The following is a 21266-nucleotide window of genomic DNA, read 5'->3' as shown; positions in this document are numbered from 1 at the left end:
ATTGCCCTTAGAGGACAGGTGGCAACAACAGAACTTGGTGAATAATTACACAAAATGATACAATTCAAGGCAATAGTATTCAAGCCTCTTTCTAGGAAGTTAACTAACTATTGAAACAATGTCAAAAGTTGGAACTGGGCAATTTATGGTAGACTGAATTTCTCCCATGTGCAGTACAAGGAAGTAGTCCTGATTAAAGCTTTTCACTTTATTACCAAAGCAGCCTCAATATGAGGGTGAAGAGAGAACATGAGCAAATAAGGCACATATTTTACTGGCTCCAAATGACAGCCATGTATATAAGAAGTGTGAGAGTCATGCCCAATAAATTCAAAATAAAGTCCTGCCAATTTATGCTATATTCTTAGAGTGTATAAGCACCAGTGTATTTTTGGCATGTTGTTTATATCACTTTTTGTCTCTGAAAGAAGACAATAAGAACATAACCCACTTCCTATTAGTAACAAAACACTGTATTTGATAGCATAGACACACCAAACTAAGAAACTCAAAGCTCACAGTGGGGTTCAGAACCAATACAGTCCTTGATAATTTATTGAAAGTGCAACCTATAAATAGTTGAACAATTGGAAATTAAACAGGGAACCACTAGAAATTTCAAGTCCTAAATCAAAGTAGAGTGTCTTTTAGTGAGTACATGGTAAGGCATAAGGTATAAGAAGACTAGAAAGACTGGGCAGAGAAACAGATTAAGAAGGACTTTGGGGGGCAGCTAGGTGTCTCAGTGGATAGAGTACCAGCCCTGGATTCAGGAGGACCTGAGTTCTAGTCTGGCCTCAGACACTTGACACTTACTAGCTGTGTGACTCTGGGAAAGTTACTTAACCCCCATTGCCCTGCCAAAAAAAAAAAAATACAAAAGAAGGGTTTTGAACACCAAATAGAGGATTTTGTATATGATCCTAGAGATAAGGAACCACTGGAGTTTATTGAGTAGTGGTATGTGAAGAAAAGGTGTAAATTGTCCCTTTATATATTGGCCAATGTGAGAAAATAATAGGGTTTTGAGAATGCCCAAAGGCCCCAGTGGAGGAGATTAATTGGATTAAGATTGATTTGATTGACTGACTTCACTGATTAACTCACTTAAAGTTAATTCAATTAAGACCATACCTGTCTGGCCCTCAAGAGGGTGTGAACTCTGACCTCAACACAGGAATACCCTCGAGTCCAGTGAACCAATGGATTTGGTTGATGCTAGCCAATTAGCTTAAAGCAGTGTGTAAGGACTGCCTCTCCTCCTGACCCAGAAAAAGCTTCCACAGGGAGTTACTCTCAGTTAGACTCTCTCTCAGAGGCGCTCTTGGTGACAGAGGACTTAGAGGAAGAAACAACTCTGGCTGAGCTCTATCCTCTCCTCCAGGCTAGAAGGCCAGGCTGAGCTCTATCCTCCCCTCCAGGCTAGAAGGCCAGGCTGAGTTCTATCCTCCCCTCCAGGCTAGAAGGCCAGGCTGAGCTCTATCCTCTCCTCCAGGCTAGAAGGCCAGGCTGAGCTCTATCCTCTCCTCCAGGCTAGAAGGCCAGGCTGAGCTCTATCCTCCCCTCCAGGCTAGAAGGCCAGGCTGAGCTCTATCCTCCCCTCCAGGCTAGAAGGCCAGGCTGAGCTCTATCCTCTCCTCCAGGCTAGAAGGCCAGGCTGAGCTCTATCCTCTCCTCCAGGCTAGAAGGCCAGGCTGAGCTCTATCCTCCCCTCCAGGCTAGAAGGCCAGGCTGAGCTCTATCCTCTCCTCTAGGATAGCTAAGCTTTCCTAACTTTCAGGGCAATGTGCTCTACATTTACTAATATCTAATATACTTTAATAAATGCTCACTGCCCCCAAAACTGGTGCTAAAGCTTCTAATTTATAAGTAATAACCATATTAGAAACCCCAGCTAATTTTTCCCAAACTTGAGACAAAAATAAGGCTACCACATATAGTTTAACCTGCCACACCTTGATCACATATATTCCCTCCATGAGTATCCCCGAATTCAGGTATCTGTGTATGCTCATTATTCCCATGGATTCTGTGGGTATTTGTGGAAAATTTTACATGTTTACATGGAAGAGAATAAATCATTTCTCCTTTTTGTAAAATGCAAATTAATTAAATGCCTTTGCCTTTGATTAATTATGTCCTCTATCTGACCAGTGAAAACAAACATTGGTGGGGGTTTGTGAGCTATGATTTTGAGTTCGTGCAGATATATGGAGTGCATTGAACCTGTTAACCATGGTGGGGAGAGCCATTTGTAAATTGGGTGACCTGAGGAGTTACACTTCAGAAAAGCCATGGTCTTGTGGAAATTTATTTTGATTTGGGGACCCTACCATTGGGGTAAGATTAGAAAGCCTTAGGCCCTCAGGTTTTTCTTTTCTGTGTGGGAGGGGCTGGTGCCCCTCCCCCTCTGCTTCAACTGAGCCAAAAGTACCTGTGAGCTGTACAAGTCGCCAGGTCAGATGGCTGGGGGAAAAAGCCCCAGCTCCCTCCGCCCTGAGCGGATCTATCCAAGAGATCCTGGGCTTGTCAAGGCTGGCCTCTGGCATAGCCGTGCAGAGGTACCTGGGTGCACAGCAGAGGGCACGGGCCCTTGGAGCCCTGGGTGTGGTACGCACAGGACACTAGAGCATTCACCCAAGCCGCAGCCCTAGTGACGCTGGCAGATTAGCTTGGTGTGTGTGGGGCCGCAGGGAGCCCGAGATTTGAGGGGTGAGAAGGAACATATATGAAGGGAGAGGCTGGAAGGTTAAGAGGTTGGAAGGGAACGGACAGAAAGGGGCTACAAGGACACTAAGGAGAGTGAGGCTACGTAGACAGAGGAGGAGACAGTACAGGAGGTTATAGAAACCCGGGGGGCGGACTAACGGAGCAGGAATGGACAGAAAGGGGCGCCAGAGGACTAGGAGGCAGCGGAGAGCACAGAAGCAGTCAGCACAGGGTACAGGTTGGAGAAAGCAAGGAGGCCAGGGGGACACTGGAACACTAGGAGAACGCTAGGAGAAGGTCAGTTGGTATGCAGGAGGAGGCTAAAAAAGTTCCAGGTGCAGCAGGTGGAAAGAGACGCTCTGGAACGCAGTCAGGTTGGACATTTTATTTCCCTGTATTCTTAATTTTAAATTGTATCTCATAAATAAACTCTCTGCTGTTAAAATGGAAGAGGCTTCTTAATCTTTTGCTTATCAATTTTGGGAGTGGAGCAGTGTGATGGAATTTTATAAACGGCCCATATTAAATTAATAGCAGTCAGATAGCCAGGCAGTCAAAACCCCCCAGACTAGTCCTCCAGTCAGATTAGGCCCCCCAAATTAGGCCAGCAAGTAAGTCAAAATATTTCTACAGTCTTTATTGGTGAGAGACTTCTTCCACTGACACAAATCACAGCAAACCCCTTCTCACTTTAGTAGATGCTTTTCATTTAGTAGCCATTGATCTAAAGATGAGATTTTCAAAAGTTATTTAAGATGACCCATGAATGAAATAAACTCTTAGGCCTGCACATGAAGCCTTTCCAGCCTAGTAGAACTCTCCAGGGTTTATATTTCACTAGAAATATAAACTTTTCCTAAACACTTACTTTGTGTGTTCTGCAATTTAGAGCACTGCCATAGATACTGAGTGAAGAAGGAAGGGAGGAGAGAATGAGGGAGGGAAGGAAAGAATATTCTTTCCCCTTGAGCCAATGCCTTTCTATTCTAAATACCTCTGTCCTTGACATTGTCAAATAATATGTTAAGCAACAAAAATAAATTAATTCACATCTTAATGGTCTAAGCATTATGTATATACATACATATACATAATGCAGATCTATGCATCTGATTAATTTGTTTCTTCTTTTTTTTTTTTTTTTTGGTGAGGCAGTTGGGGTTAAGTGACTTGCCTAGGGTCACACAGCTAGTAATTGTTAAGTATCTGAGGCCGGATTTGAACTCAGGCCCTCCTGAATCCAGGGCTGGTGCTCTATCCACTGCGCCACCTAGCTGTCCCACATCTGATTAATTTGAAGGAGAAATTATTGGTGATAGAGGAAAATAGGAAGAAACACTGAGCTTTTCAAATTCTAATCAGTTGAAGAAAGTAAGGGGTATTGAAGCCTGGAGAAGAAAACACCTAAGGTATCCATGAAAACTGTCTTTAAAGTATTTGAAAGGCTGTCACAAAACTGAAGAGTTAGACCTATTATGTTTGGCCTACAAATCTGAAATAGGATCAGTAGTGGAAGTCAAAGAGTAGTAAATGTTAGCTCTGTGTAAGAAAAACTTCTTAACAATTATAGCTGTTCCAAGGCAGGATAGCTTAGTAGGTAACAGGCTCCCTTCTGAGTTAACTGGATTGCTACTTGTTAGCTATGTTTTAAGGGGACACTTGTGGAGTTATAATTTATAAGACTTTTTAAGCTCTAAGAGTAGTTAAGTTAGAGGAGAGCAACTAGCATGCTGAGAAGATTCCAAACTCCCATGATGATTAGTTAACAGAATATCGTGTTTAACTTGGTGAAAATCCAGGCCAAACTTGTTCACTGTCTTGATCACAGATAGCAGAATTAGGACCAATTGGAGGTATATTTTGGCTCACTCCAAGGGAAAAATCTCCAACAATCAGAGCTGTCCAACAATAAACTAACGGTATTATAGAGTAAGAAGTTGGGTACTGACATAAGCAAAGGAGTTTGAGTTTATATCTTATATTTAGAGAGGCAGAATCTTCTGTCTAAATGAGATATATTGGGATGCAAAGATGCTCAAGGGCATTATCTTTTACAATACATATTAGGTTTAAGGCTGACACTCCAACACTCCTAAAAGTCTTCAGTGACAGCCATCCTCTCCATATACTCAGAAAATCTAGACTCTTTTCCAGAGGTGCACGGGCCAAAAAAATATAACAGAAGGGAATGCTCAAGAAAAACATAGAACGTAGGCTACAGAAACCAGATGCAGTGTTTTAAATTATAATTCATATTGCTATTATGCTTTTCCATTAGTATGGATAATTGAGAGTTAATCTAACATAATCTTTTTGTTCTCTGAAGAAATCTTTTCTCTGACTTTCCTACCTTTTTAGTAGAGTCCTGTGAATTGAGACATGGAGTCAAGGACTGGTTAAGGAACTGGAGATATTTAGCTTACAGAAGATGAGCAAGGAACATGATAGGTCTCTTCAAATATTTGAAAATATGTCATATGTAAGAGAAATTCATACTTTTCATTCTTAGACCTAGAGAACAGATTCAGGAACAATGGTTAGAAGTCACAGTGAGGCCAGAAAAAGTTCAATGTAAGTAAAATTTTCTATAAAATGGACCTATTCTGGGGGGCAGCTAGATGGTGCAGTGAATAAAGCACCAGCCTTGGATTTAGGAGGACCTGAGTTCAAATCCGGCCTTAGACACTTGACACTTACTAGCTGTGTGACCCTGGGCAAGTCACTTAACCTTCATTGCCCCACCCCCCCAAAAAAATAAACAAACAAAAAAAATCTATCTAAAATGGAGCTATCCAAAGGTGAAATTGACTATTCAAGAGGTAGTTAGTGGGTTCTTCCTCATTGGAGACTATCAAGGAGAAGTCAGATGACCATTTTTCAGGCATGTTGTACAAGATTCCTGTTTGGGTATGTATTGCACAAGATTGACTCTGAGATGTTCTCTTTCAACTCTGAAATTCTGTGATACTTTGATAATCCCAGCTATGTGACCTTTGGCAAGTCACTCAGCATCTCAGATCCTCAATTTCTTCTCCTGTCAAATAAGAAAAATCATATTTATCCATACCTAAAAGGGTAAAGAGCTTGAAAGTTAAATGGAATAATGTAAGAGAACTGTTTTGCAAATACATTATTTTTGTTATTTATATTTTTATAAATATATGCACATGTTATGTATTTATTTTTATATTTTTTTCATATTTATTTTGTTGTAATACTTATATTATTATATAGTATTGTTATTGTTTTTCCTTATTGTGAACCTCCCACTCCTGCCCCAGTCCAGAGATGTGGGAAAACTAAATGTCATTTTTAAAGTCACAGTAAAGGCACTGAGGACCAGAAGAGCACAAAGAGCATGCACAAAGAATTCCAACAGTTGTCACATCCATACCAAGGACTACACTTATCCCTTCCACATCATGGGGATTAGGGGTGTGGAGTTCCTGAGATCTAGAAAATCTGTGTAAATTTTTTCTCCCTCCCTTCATACCAGAGAAGTCTGAATTATTTTCTTTTTCTTTTATGGGGTATTTAGAGTATCTTATTGTAAGATCTGAGTTGATATTATACAATACTATAGATATATTTTAATCATTTCTGAGATTATAAACTTTTTTCCTTTGTCATATGCTGGCCTTTGCATGTTGTCTGCAGCTTCCACAATAACTCCCCCAAAATTCCCATTTAATTTCTTATGCCAATCCAATATCTCAAAACCACAATGGGGGAAATCACAATGTGGAAGGGATAAATGGTTTTTGTTGTTGTTGTTGTTGTTGTTTTGGCGAGGCAATTGGGGTTAAGTGACTTGCCCAGGATCACACAGCTAGTAAGTGTCAAGTGTCTGAAGTCGGATTTGAACTGAGGTACTCCTGAATCCAGGGCCAGTTCTCTATCCACTGCACCACCTTGCTTCCCCAAGTCCTACACTTCTTACAAATAGTTTGGTCTCCTTTGTCAAGGCAGCTGGAGTATAAATGTTTAAATACAGTTTTCATAATGTTTTACAGAAGTATATATGCATAACCTATATCTGATTGCTTACTGCCTCAGGAAAGGATAGAAGAGGGGATGGTGTGGAAGTAGGGATAGAATTTGGAACTCAAACCTTAATATTTTTAACTGAAAACTTTAAAAATGTTTATTATCTTAAAAATACACAAATACATGCAGTCTTCAGAAATGTTCAAAAAAATTTTTTTAATTCTGCTGATCACAGAATGCTTGTTCTCCACCTAAGTTTTGGGAATACCTGTAAAATAAAACATGAGACAATCATTTATTTTCTGAAGCATCTTGGAGAAACTCTACATAGATCACAGGCCATAATTATTTGCATGCATTGTCCACTAGTAGTTTGTTGGCTCCTTGATGACAGGAACTATGCTTGTTTTTTTTTCCTTTCTTTGTATATCTAGTGCTTAGCACTGTACTTGATGCACATTAGGTACTTAATAAATGTTCATTGCCTGACTCAGAGAAAATCTTGTTATACTCCCTTGTTTTACAGAGAAGGAAACAGAGACCAAAAGAAACCAGAAAATGAGTCATTTGGAGTACATAGCTCTAATATCTCTTCTAACTAAAATATTCTATGAATAATACACTAGATACTAGAATTAGGAACAACAGAGTGGGAAAGGTGAGGTGAGCCTTAGTGATTCAGAGGATATGGAGATGTCTGGCTTCCTTTTAAAACAATGAGCCAGCACCAAAGATAGCCAGAAGCCAAATGAACACCTTTGAGAAGCTCCTGTATGGATTTAAGAGATCTGCCTGCCCATTTTCTAGGTGCCTTCCTATGTTATGGACCCTCAACCTTCCATTATAATTTGTCCATACTGAATATCATACACTTTGTCAAAGCTCTTTTGCATTATAGCAAGAGTCTGGTCCTTGATTTTCTTAAGTAGAAGAATAAACTTTGATCCCATTGTACAAACAGACCTAATGTCACACAGTTATGAATTGTCAATCTGAGCTAAAATCCTAATTCTTATTAAAGGGCTTTTTCTCCAAAATAATGTTCTTTAAAGTCAAGACCATCACTGGTACAAGAGTAACTTGCTTTTGACTCACCATAGTCCTGGCACAACAGATAAATGGAGACAAAAGGCATTTAGCATCCTGCTAGGCAGTCTGTTCCCAGGGATTTGTTTGATTATAATTAAACAAAGAAACCAAATGGGTCCTAGGGAAATAGTAACAGTATGATATTACAAGTCATCATTAAATTGTTTTAAGTCTTTTTTAATGTGTTCTTGGCATTTCTTTTGTGTGTAGGACTAACATACTCACCACAGATTGGACTCTGAGTATCTTTCTACTACCCTCTTACCAAAACCTAAGCTTTTTGCAACTTTTCTCCAGAGCACCTGGGGTTAGGGATACAACAAGCCAAAAAGTATAAGAAAAGGGAGTCTAACATTTCTCAATAGAGGTCAAGCTCCCCAAGGACTAAACTAGCTCAATCCTCATAGCAGAATCCAGAGCAGATATGGATCTTTAATAGAAAAGGAGAGTTACTGCTCCAGGGTCTTCTCCTCCCCGCAGTAGTTTAACTGTTTAGAATAGGGGGGAGAGGGAGAGGAGTTTCTCTATATCTTCCATGATCTAAATAATTATCTCAGTTTTCCATTTTACATTATAGGTACAGACACCAACATTCCACTGATTTTATTTTAATCAGGGACTCATTTTTTTCTTAAAGTGTTCCATTCTCTCAAGGTTTCATTAGAAACCAAAGCCAGAAGCACTTTCAGTTACACTAAGTAGGGCACCGTTTATTCTTGGTTTTTTGGGGGGGTTTTTTGCGGGGCAATGGGAGTTAAGTGACTTGCCCAGGGTCACACAGCTAGTAAGTGCCAAGTGTCTGAGGCCGGATTTGAACTCAGGTACTCCTGACTCCAGGGCTGGTGCTCTAGCCACTGTGCTATCTAGCTGCCCCCGGCACCATTTATTCTTGAAGAAGGTGGGTGACCCATGCTGTCAGTTCTTGCTCTAGTAAAACCTCTACCCAAGGAAAAACACAAGCAAGCAGTTTAAATAAACTTCGTCCCAAGGAAACTTTGTTTTCTTGAAAGAAAGCTTTGATATCCATAAAAAATCAGTCCCTGTTAGTTTTCTGCCAACATTCTTATAGCTAGCAGTGTTGAAGGGTGGAATTCGTGGTGCAATTTGCCTTGAATTATAAAGTGAAAGAAGGAGCACAGGACGAGGGAAAGGGCCCACATCTTAGAACTGACCCCCTCCAAGTGCCTGGTCAAGGACTTAAGCTTTCCTAGAGTATTTCTTGGTATTTCAGTTATTTTAAGTTATGCACAGGTGAACCCAATTCATTAATTGGGCATAAAATAGAAACAAAAATGGAATTTATTTCATTACAAAGATCATCTCAATGGGAACAGATGATTTGTGTGGTTCTAGACACCCCCACCCCCATGCTCAGTTTGCAAATGATCATCAGAATATTGATCAAGACAAGTTACATAAGATAAACTTTAATGCTGGATGCCGAGATACCTCATGACTTAATCACCCTGTTTTTAGGGCAAAGTCAGTCCCATAGTTTTATGTGATGAGAGGAGTTGGGTCTGGTGGGCAAATAAATAGCCCCAGAAAACTTGACCCCTAGGCCCAAATACACTGCCTGGCTGAATGACTTTGAATGGCTCATCCAACTTCTTACTTTTCTCATCCACGAAAAGGGTATGAATACCTGTCTATAAAATAGGCTAAATTCTCTAAAGAATGAATATAATTCACTAAGGATCCCTAAGTGCAATTATGGGATGAGTATAATATGAAAAGATATTAAGGAAAAATCAAGGTATGTACCTGGTCAAAGGAAATTCAAGTTGACTGGAAAAATAGACACCCTCAGAAAATAAAATTTAATGGCAACACAAAAGAAATAATAATCACATTTCACTAACACTTTAAGGTTTATAAACCAGCCTTTTCACATCAACTATGTGGTATAAGTAATGCAAGCATGATTATCCCCATTTTATTGTATCTATTCCCCTGACTAGCACCCACAGGCTGGATCCCTTGAGGGGCAGCTACTGGTAGGGATCTCAAGTAAGTTTAGTTGAGTTTAATGTAAAGATTGTTATTGTTCAGTCATGCAGTCATATCTGACTCTTCATGTTCCCATGGATCATATCACACCAATACTTTCCATAGAGTTTTCTTGGCAAAAATTCTGGAATGGTTTGCCATTTTCTTCTCCAGTGTATCAAGGCCAACAGAGGATAAGTGACTTGCCCAGGCTCACACCACTAGCAAGTCTTTGAAACCAGATTTGAACCCATGTCTTCCTGACTCCAGGCCCGGTACTCTATCCACTGAGTCACCTACCTGCCTCTTTTATGTAAAGATATCTGTGCATGAAAGATAGATTCATGTGTGGTGTGACTACTTGCCTATAGAAAATATCTGAGATGAGACATGTTATTTTAGTTTGTGAAGGTCACCACAACCGAAGAATATGGGATGTCAAAGACATAGAACATATCAATTTTAGTTATTAACAGAGGGAAACAGTAAGATAGCTTCAAGTATTGTTCTATTTACACATGGCATAATCATCCATGTTTATGGGTTTCTAGTAATATTGCTTTAAATAACAGTACAGAAATGACAAGGCCATTTTGATATTCTGCAGTTTCTATATTTACATTCTTAAACCTCAATACATTTCTAGTGATCTCATAAGATAGTGTGTGCTATGGCAATTCTAATTGTCAGGGTTCTTCATTCATTATAGTTAGTTCTGCTCTAAGGGGGGTACTCCAAGATAGAATCACGCTTTATTTAGTTTCTTCCAAGGCTCTCTGTCATCGAATAAGAGTATTTATGATGAAATCTGGGTCCCTTCCTGCCTGGAGGATCTTGTACTTGGCCTAAGCTCTACAACTGAATAATTTGGTCAGGGTCTGCCTGGTTCTGAGCATAGCACCCAGGTTAGGATTCTCCGTCAAGGGACCACAGGGCTTTCCTGAAAGTTCTTCATAAAAAGGCTCTGGGACCTCTCATTACTGTAAAAGATCCATCTGCAGTCCTTCCCTTCTAGGGCTAAGCTTAGGATATACATCTGTACAAGAATCCTACATCAGGCTTAGGATAAATTTTGCCTAGGTCCTTTCTTCCATAGCTTGACTGGGATTATTGGTGATGTGTTGGGTCCTACCTGATACTTCCCGAGTTTCTTTTTTCAGCTAGACTGAGAGGACCAATCTCAATCTATTTCTTGGAATACTACATTGAATCCAAGTCTCAAGGCTTCTCTTTCCCTAGCCAGGCTTACACAGCCAACCATATGTTTGAGGAAGAATCGAGAGGGTCTAGATTTTCTGAGAATGCCCCGGTCACTCTGTGTAATTACAGGCCATGGGGAAATCTCCAGCTTAGTTGGGCTTGGGTTCCCCTGATCTCAGGCAGGTAATGCTGCAAGAGTAAAGCTGAGAGTTTTATTTTAGGGATAACTGCATGTGCTCTGTCCTCTGCCCTGTGTCTCAAGTTACTCTGTAGGGGGTTCATCTGTATTCCTGGGTTGGGAGGTGAGTCCACTAGATGATTCTTTCTATAGCAAAGTAGATGTATGCATTTCTGGGCCCTGATGGAGTTTTTTCAGGGGGTCTGGCATTTTTTTGCTTCCTAATATGTTTTCATTTTCCCACATTCACCCCTGCTTTGTTATTTCTGATTGAGATATATATTTTCCTCAGAACACTGCTTTAGTTGCAGTTTATAAATGTTGATATGCTGTCTTATCACTGTCATTCTCTTTAATGTAGCTATTTATTCTTTCCATGATTTGTTTTATGGTACACTCATTACTCGATGCCATTACTTAGTCTTCATCTAAGCCTATCTTTTTGTTCATTTTCTTTCTTTATTTTTTAAATTGTATTATGCTGACATGACCAAAGTCACACAGGTATCAAGTGAGAGAACTGAAATTTGAATCAAGGTTCCCTTATTCCGAAACTAGCACTGTTGCAACTATACCACACTGCTGCTTAAAGATACCCATTAAGATTACCCTTTTCTTTAAATGTTTGTTCGTTTTCCCTCCATTTTTCCTAAGTTGTCCTTGATGACAAAATGCTTCTTACCTTCATTTTCCTTCTGAAGACACCCTTCCCCAGCTTTAGTTGACTGTTCTCTGTTATCTCAAGTCACCATGGTCTATATCATACCTCAAAGATTGAGGTTGAACAAATTCAAGGAAACTCCAAAGGACTACTTATGTGTATTAGACTTTTTCTTCACCTTTATCAGTCTCTCTCTGTGAAATCTACCTTCTTCTCTGCAACTAATTGGGCTTTTTAAAAATATAATAGGGGCAGCTAGGTGGCACAGTAGATAGAGTACCAGCCCTGGAGTCAGGAGTACCTGAGTTCAAATCTGGCCTCAGACACTTAACATTTACTAGCTGTGTGACCCTGGGCAAGTCAAACCCAATTACCTCACTAAAAAAAAAAAAAGTATAATAAACATTTTTATTTAAAGTTTTGAGTTCCAAATTCTATCCCTCCTTCTCTTCTTCCCCTCTCTTTCCCTGAAGCAGTAAACGATAAAATATAGGTTATGTGTGTGCAATTATGTAAAACATTGCCACATTAGTAATTTTGTATAAGAAAACTTGAAAAAATGAAAGAGTGAAAAATAATATGTTTCAGTCTGTGTTCAATCAATATCAGTTCTTTCTTTGGAGGTGTATTGTATACTTTATCATTAGGTTTTTGAGATTATCTTGGATGATTGTATTTCTGAGAATAGTTAAGTCATTCACAGTTCTTCATCAAATAATATTTCTATCACTATGCACAACATTCTCCTGTTTCTGCTGACTTCACTATATATCAGTTCATATAACACTTTTCAGGCCTTTCTGCAATCATCCTGTTTGTCATTTCTTATAGCACAATAATATTGCATCACAATCATATATCACAGTTTATTTAGTCATTCCCCAATTGATATGCATTCCTTCAATTTTCAGTTCTTAACCACCACAAAAAGAGCTGCTAAAATATTTTTGTACAAATAGGTCTTTTTCTCTTTTTGGGGATGTCTAGATAGCAGTGGTATTGCTGGATCAAAGGGCATGCACAATTTTATAGCCCTTTGGACATAGTTTATTTATTTTTTGATCACTGATGTCTTTTGTTTTTATATTACTTATATTTACAGATTATTTCCCACTTTTAAAGGTTGCTTTTAATGAAATAAAACATTTTTCTTCTATTTTTTCTCTTTTTTCAGTTTATTTATTTAGAATGTTTCAACTCCTAGCATATAAAAACAAAGTATAAGATCCATTTTTAAAACTTTTTGTCCTGGGGGCAGCTAGATGGCACAGTGGATAGAGCACCAGCCCTGGAGTCAGGACAACCTGAGTTCAAATCCGGCCTCAGACACTTAATACTTAACTAGCTGTGTGACCCTGAGCAAGTCACTTAACCCTAATTGCCTCACTAAAAAAACAAACAAAGAAACAAAAAACAAACAAAAAAGAACTTTGTGTTCCAAATTCTCATAATTCCTCCCTATTCCCCCTTAAGAACTCAAACAATTCAATATGTTATACATGTGTAGTCATGCAAAACATGGCAGACAAAAAAAAACTTTAGAAAAAAGAACAACAACAACAAAATATGCTTCCATTTCTATTCAGGTACCATCAGTTCTTTCTCTGTAGATGGATTGCATTTTTCATAAGTCCTTCAGAGTTGTCTTGGATCATTCCATTGCTGAAAATAACTAAGTTATTCATAGCAGATCATGTTACAATATTGCTGTTATTTTGTATACAATACATTTCACTTTGCATTAGCTCATGTAAGTCTTTTCAGGTTTTTCTGATAGCATCCAGCTCATCTGTTTTTCATAATAAACTACATTTATGTATTACATTAAAGAGAGATTTCCTTACAAAACACCCATGAGGTTGATTATTGCAACAACAATAGCTAACATTTGTATAGTACCTTATACCTGACAAAGAATTTTCTTCACAATAGCCAGGCAAAGTAAGTACCACCACTACCACCACCACCACCACCACCACCACCATCATCCTCATCTTACATTGCTCTTGCCTCAGCTTCTAATTTTTCTCCAGGTACTATTGCTGTTTCCCTCCATCCTATTCACTCCCCACGATATTTTTCTATCTTCTTTTACCCTATCCCTCCTCAAAAGTGTTTTGTTTTCGACTGCCCCCTCCTAATCTTCCCTTCCTTCCTTAATCCCTCCCCCCTTATCCTCTTCCTCTCCCACTCATTCATTTCCTTGCTTCTCCCTGATCTTCCCCTCCACTCCATTCCACCTCTCCCTTTCTATTTCTCCCAGTGCAATCCTCTCACCTCTTAATTTTAGTTTAAAGATGTCATCATGGGGCAGCTAGGTGACACAGTGAACAAAGCACCTGCCCTGGACGTAGGAGGACCTAAACCCAAATCTGACCTCAGAAATAAGACACTCCCTAATGAGGCATGCCACCCAACCCTGACTGCCCCACCAAAAAAAAAAGATAAACAAAAAATAAATGCTTTACAGATATCAACCCTTCATAATCAATTCCCACATGTGCTCTCTGTCTAAAGTTATTCCTTTCAGCTTCCCTAATACTGAAAAAGTTCTTATGAGTTAGATATATCATCTTCCCATGTAGGAATGTAAACAGTTTAACCTTTTAACATCCCTCATGATTTCTTTTTCCTGTTTACCTTTTTATGCTTCTCTAGGGTCTTGTATTTGAAAGTCAAATTTTCTATTCAGTTCAGGTCTTTTCATCACGAAGGCTAAGAAACAAAATTCTGTTTCACTGTGGTTGCAAGGTCCAGGTGAGTCTGTGTTCCTCCCCGACATGTGCTACTGCCACTCAAGACTACTTCATGGTTCCCAGAATGGGCAAGACAACCAATTTCCACCTCAGCACCAGCAGAGCCTGATATAATCTCCCCCTGCCAACCACTCAACCCTCTTACCAGACTGTGAGCTGAATTCCAGAAGAAGCTGCCACTGTATCTGATTCAGAGGTTCTGGAGGTTTCTTTCTCTGGCATGGCTTGCCTGGGGCTGGATCTGTGTTGGCATGGCTGCAGGCTGTGTTCCACTCCCATTCAGTTACAACAGACCTTTCCTGCTGACCTCCTAAGCTGTCTGGCTGGAAAGTGATCTCACCCCATCCTTTTGTGGGTTCTGCTGCTCCAGGAATTGTTTTATGGCATTATTTGGAGGTTTTCGGTGTGGTGTGATCTTGTGGGGGGCTCCCAGAGGTTTCTGCCTTTCCTCCACCATTTTGGCTCCACCCTCCTATTTTTTTTATTTTTTTATTGTTTCCTGATGTTTCATGGAGTCATTAATTTCCATTTGACCAATTCTAATTTTTAATAAGTTATTTTGTTCAATTAGCTTTTTTGCTACCTTTCCATTTAGCCAATTCTATTTTTAAGGAATTATATTCTTTAGTATATTTTCATATGTCTTTTTTCCACTTCTGTACTTAATTCAATCAAGCTATTAGTTCTTTTTTTTGTGATTCTCTTGCATCTCTTTCATGATTCTCTTGCAATTCTTTTTCCATGTTCATGCAGTTAGTGGGATCATAGGTCATATAGAGTAATAGTGATAGAAAACATACAACTTTACTCTGGAGTCTGGTCCAGTTGGCACTACATTTCCCAGTTCTGGCTATTACATTTACAACATGTAACTAAGCATCCCTTTTAAAATTGAATGAACCATCTATCTATAGAATATCATATCCATAACTAGGATGAAATTTCAAGACATGCATGTCCCTTATTATGCTCTCTATTCAGGGGTGTCCTAAACTAGCTTGAACTGTCAACTATTGTTACATTTTTACTGTGAGCACTTACATTTTAGAAATCAACAAATATTAAAAATTGTGGCTTGATTTGTTGTTTTTTGGATTGCATCATAATAAAATGATGGAAAAATATTAATAATGGCAATTCAATTTAAAAGTATATTATGGGTACAATTTTTCCCCCAGTGGAGTCAATTGTGAGAGAAAAGTTTGACCTTTGTGGGACTGACTTTCTCCATTTCAATTTCCAATGGAAAATGAAAAAGAAAAAAAAAACAGGATAAAAAGAGGTTGTCAGCTTACTCTGAAGGCATGTGTGGTTGTGATTTTTAGACCGTGTTTTGAGGAAATTAGGGGAGGGGTTGTGTGTAAAAGTTGAAGTGTTATTTTATCCCCATCCTGGAAGGAAGAGTATTGTATATTGTGAATTTTGAGTTGCCTCTGAAACTTGAAAGACATACCAGAAGGCAGTTATGGTGGGGAAGCATCTACATGGGAATAGCAGAATGAATAGCCATCAGACTCCTGCAGAACTCTTCCAGTATATATATTTAGGACCGAGCACTTCATATGTAAAGCTGTCCTCAGAGACAAGTCTCAAAGAACTTAAAATGAGCTCATCCGTTGATTAGCTCTTGAAGAATTATAGTGAGTTTTTATCTTTCTTCAATTTCACTCTCCCTTTGAATGTTTGCTAATAGCTTTTTATTTTATTTCTTTTTAAAAAGTGATTTCTTCTTCTTACTGTTTCTGTAAGTGGTTTCTTTATCTTGATTTTGCTTTACATAAAACCCAAGATTGATCATTAATGTTTTGTACCGCGTGTATTTTTTCTTGGAAATGGGGAATTATGGAAGTTAATAGATAGATAGAAATGCAGAGCATTAACAATAACCAAGATAAAAATGAGGTCAGGGTGATTTAACTTCGTCCTACTGACCGTATTTTGATTATGATTTGAAAGCCCTGAGCTACGGCTTTTATTATTTTTATTTTTTATTAATAACATATTTTAAGCTCCCTAAATTTAAAAGCAGTCCACATTGATTCAGGCCAGCTGTTTGGCTAAAGTCACATGGGCTCATTTTTTGTTGTAGCCAAACTTCTTTAAATGAGAATCCCTCTCTATACATGGATTGATCTTTGGCTATTTTGAGAAATTGCTGGCCCCAGTATCAGCTTCTTCTTCTCCTCCATCAAAGCTTCAGGTGAAGGGTACACCAAGAATGGAAGTTGAGCTACCTGTTTTGCAGACCCTGTCCTCAAGAGATTCTTGGTGGAATAGGACAACATCCTTTAAGTTGGAACTTGAACTAAATAAATAATACTACACCATTACATATATAAATATATGCATATATACAAACACACACATATACCTACACATAGACATATATACACATATATATTTCAGGTTTTTTTCATATTATTAAATTATAGAAAATAGGCAGGGATATATAACATTATTAGAAATTTCACCCCAAGATTGTTGAAAAAGTATTTTCACAAAAATAAAATAAACAAACAACTAATTATTTAATTTTGTAAGTAAATGTTCAAAGACAATCAAAAGTGTACTATGTCAATAAAAAGATTCTCCTTGGAAAAAAGTTCCTTGCAGGGATTACTTGCTAGATAGGGAAGGCAGGAGAGAGATTTTTTGAAATGAGAAAAATATCCATACATTTTAAATTTTTATTTCTCTGAACAAAATAACAAATCTCTTATAAATTAGTCACTTAAAATAAGAAGAGACAAATTAGAGGATAATGTTCAGGAACAAGACTGTGGGTGAGGTGTGGGAGGGGGTTGTTAAGGGAATATTCCAACTAAAAGGAATTTTGACAATTATGAGGGGAAAGCCAGGGAATTTTTAAATTCAGAGAAACACATTTTTCCTAGGAAATGATAGAAGATATCAAAGTCAGCAATAGAGAAATGGCAGCCAGGGAGTGAAAAGAGCTGTGAAAGACAGCAGAAGATACCATCTCTTGTCTTTGGGTCTTTAACCAAAACTCCAGCCTCTTGTCCTTCAGTTTCTTTCCAATAGCAAGATTTATATCAAATTCTAAGTGCTGTTTATCCTGGTCATAAGCTGGCCACTTCAGCAAACCTTCTCCATTAGGATCACTAAAAATGAAATTGTTGGAATTAACTTTTATATTTATAGCAATGGTAGCAAAGAACTGTAAATTAATTAAATGCCTAGCAATTGGGAAAAGGCTAAGCAATTCATGATACCTAACTGCAATGGCATATTGTTGTGCTATAAGAAAAGAATATGATGAAAACAGAGAAATATGCAAAGATTTGCATGAACTATTGCAAAGTGTAGTAATCAGAAGCAGGAAAGAAAAACACAAAATTACTGCAACAATGTAAAGGCAAAAACAATTTTTAAAAAGAAACTGAATGTTGTGGAATTATAAAGAACAAGTTGGCCCCAAAGAAGAGTTATGAAGAGATACCTCCCCCTGATCCTTTGCCAGAGATTATTGTACTTGTACGTGGAATATTACACATGTAGTTAGATTTTTTTCATTGATAGGTTGATCAGTTTTGTTGATTCTTTTTACTTCTTTTTTATTTCTTTTTGTTGTTGTTTTAAGGGAAGGTCTCTGGGAGGTAGATAGGGAAATAAATGAGAAAAATCCAGGCAATGTAAAAGAAAATAAAATTTACTTCTGAAAAGAATTAAATTGAAGCCAAATTCAAACATTTGAATCCCCATTTATGTAGAAGTAGAAGTTATAGCTTTTATCTTGGCCAAGCAAAATTAGACTGGTAAATCATTATTTTTTTTCTAAGCTATTTCTTTTCTTCAGTAGCAACTCAAGAGAGGAACAGGAAGATAAAGAAAAGGGAGAGGATGAGTGAAAAGAGGAGAAAGTAAAGGAGGAAGAGGAGGAATAAAAGAGAAAAAGGAAGAGAAATAAAAAGACAAGATAGAGAGAAAGAAGAGGAATGATTAAAAAGGAAGAGAAACAGAAGGAAGAACAGCAAGAAGAGAAAAAAGGGAAGTAGAAGAAACAAATGTTAAAACACAAGAAGCAGAAGGTGAAGTATAAAATAGCAATAATAGAAAAAGAAACAGCAAGAGAAGAAACATCAGCAACAGATATTAAAAGAAGATAAAGAAAATCTGAAGAAGGAAAACCAACATCAGAAGCAGAGAAAACAAAAGGAAAAGAAAAAACAAGAGACAGAAGAGAAGCAAAAGAAGAGGAGAAACAGATCAGTAGGAGGAAATGATGAAAGCAACATGGCACAGTAGAAAGAGGAATGGCTTTAGAGTCCAAGGCCCTGGTCACTTAGTCTCTATTTGATCCTGGATAGTTCCTTAACCTCTATAAGCCTCAGGGGCCTCATTCAAAAAATGGGGTGGGGGAAGACCAAACAAGATGGTGAAATGATAGAAAGAAATATTGCCATCAGGTCAAGTCCCCCCAGGTAAGTAGGGGATCTCCTCTTGGCCTACTGCAGTCAGACTTTTATTCAGTCCTGACCTGGCAGATTTCATGCAATGTGTTCCTGGCTATACACAGTTTCCAGAGTCTCCAAACCTTTCTATTTGTCTTGTATGAAGACTTGAGCTAGAAAAGTGATTCATGCTTTTCTTTGTATTTCCAAGGAAGAATTTCATTTTGTATGTTTTCTAGATCTTTGTGGAGAAGTGGTAAGGAAGAACTTGATAATGTTTCTTTCTACTATTCTACCATCTCTCTCCAAAGGTACGTTGCTCAAACTCAAACCCAGATCAGGAACTTGCAGAGTTCAGACTAGGAAGGGAAGGATGGTCAGAATTTCCCTGGAATATACCATTTGGGGAATACTAAAATCTTGTAGTTTCTTAGTCTGAGCTATTTCTGAGATACTGGAATATCACAATACTCAATAATCTGAGAAAGCAACAATGGGATACAGAAATTGCCTCACCATTCCCTCTAGAAGTATGGAAATTCTGGGCACAACATAAAGTACAAAGTCAAATAGTAGATAGAATAATGAGCAAAGAATCCCACCATAAAGAGTTAATATGGTGACATAACCCCTCAAAACACAAAAATAGAAGAAGATAATGGCTTCAAAAGATAGCCAAAAAAAGAAAAAAATGAGGTATTTTTAAAAGTCAAAATGTTCCAGAGAACAATTTGGAACTATGCCCAAAGGGCTAAAAAAACTTTGCATACCCTTTAATCCAGCAATAGCACTACTAGGTCCATATCCCCAAAGCATCAAATAAAGGAAAAAGAATTATATTTACAAAAATATTTATAGCATTCTTTTCATATAGCATACTTTTTCAAGTTTATCTTGCAGTAAGGCTAATATGGAAATTTGTTTTGCATGAGTTTTATTGCTTGTCTTCTCAGTAGGTGGGAGAGAGGCTAAAGTGAAGGAGAGAACTTGCAACTCAGAATTTTTGAATGTTAAAGTAAAGTATATGTTTTTAAGTTAAAATGATTTCATAGATGAAATGAGAGTTGTAGAGAGAAAAAAGAAAAGAAATCTATGGAAGCATTAGAAAGAAAATTTATAGCTTGTACAATGGGTAGAAAACGTTATCCAAGCAACAGATTCCCTGAAAACTAGTATAAATCAAATAGGACCTGAACAAACAACAATCCTTTTTAATGTTAAAAGTCTACAAAAACAGAAAAAAATATAAGACATCTCCTTAGCAAAAACAGCTGACTTAGAATACAGATTGGAAAACTTGGAAAACAGGAGAGATGATTTAAGAATAGCTGAACTACCTGAAAGACATGACAAAACTTAAAGAGAGCTTAGACATAACATTTCAAGAAATTATGGGGGCAACTAGGTGGCACAGTGGATAAAGCACCGGCCCTGGATTCAGGAGTACCTGAGTTCAAATCCGGCCTCAGACACTTAACACTTATTAGCTGTGTGACCCTGGGCAAGTCACTTAACCCCAATTGCCTTACCGAAAAAAACAAAACAAACAAACAAACAAACAAACAAAAAAACAAAAAAAAAGAAATTATGAAAGAGAAATTCCCAGATTCCTTAGAAACAGAGGACAATGGGAGAATAAAATCTACCAGTTACCTTTTGAAAGAAATGCCAAAACTCCCAAGAACAATAAAGTAAAAATCCAGAGCTTCCAGATCAAAGAAAAAATACTGTAATCAACCAGAAAGTAAGTACTAGGAAACCAGAGGTAGGATCACACAAAGTGTAGTAGGTACTAAGATAAAGAGGCAAAGATCTTGGAACACAATATTCCAGGATGTAAAATATATAGGCTTACAATCAAGAAAAACTTACCCAGAAAAACTGAGTATAAACCCATAGGATAAAATAGGTCTTTAATTAAACAGAGAATGTCCAAATATTCTTGATGAAAAGACCAGAACTGAAATACAAATACAAGAGTCAAGAGAACAAAAAGGAATAAAACAAGGGTAAACTGTTTACATTCTAATATGGGAAGATGAGGCTTGTGCACTCTCAGAATCTTATCATCATTAGGGATGATAGAGAGAGGCCCTTGGGGTGTTTTGTTAAATGTTTTGATTATCTTAAAAGAGGAAAGGAAAGGGAGGGAAAAAGAATAGGATAGGGAGGGAGAAGAAAGGTAAATAAAATTATTGCAATAATTATGTTGCACAAGTAGAAAACTATACAAATAAGAAGAAAGGGGTGGTGAAGGTGGATGACACTTGAAGCTCACCATCATC

The 21266-nt window shown here is 37.9% G+C and overlaps 1 protein-coding gene across 2 annotated transcripts in view; it reads right to left on the bottom strand.

Moving 5' to 3' along the window:
* Positions 1 to 17352: 17352 nt before the first annotated feature.
* Positions 17353 to 21266, bottom strand: part of LOC122741344 (liver carboxylesterase 1-like) — a 44273-nt gene continuing 40359 nt past the window's right edge. For both annotated transcript variants that reach the window (XM_043984721.1, XM_043984720.1), the window contains exon 14: positions 17353 to 17691. In XM_043984721.1, the coding sequence (XP_043840656.1) occupies positions 17460 to 17691 (232 nt within the window). In that variant the 3' untranslated portion in view covers positions 17353 to 17459. The remainder of the gene's footprint in view (positions 17692 to 21266) is intronic.

The sequence above is a fragment of the Dromiciops gliroides genome, chromosome 2 (genome assembly GCF_019393635.1).
Source record: "Dromiciops gliroides isolate mDroGli1 chromosome 2, mDroGli1.pri, whole genome shotgun sequence".
In the NCBI taxonomy this organism is placed as follows: domain Eukaryota; kingdom Metazoa; phylum Chordata; class Mammalia; order Microbiotheria; family Microbiotheriidae; genus Dromiciops; species Dromiciops gliroides.
The sequence above is the reverse complement of the archived record's forward strand: the minus strand, read 5'-3'. Positions and strand labels throughout refer to the sequence as shown.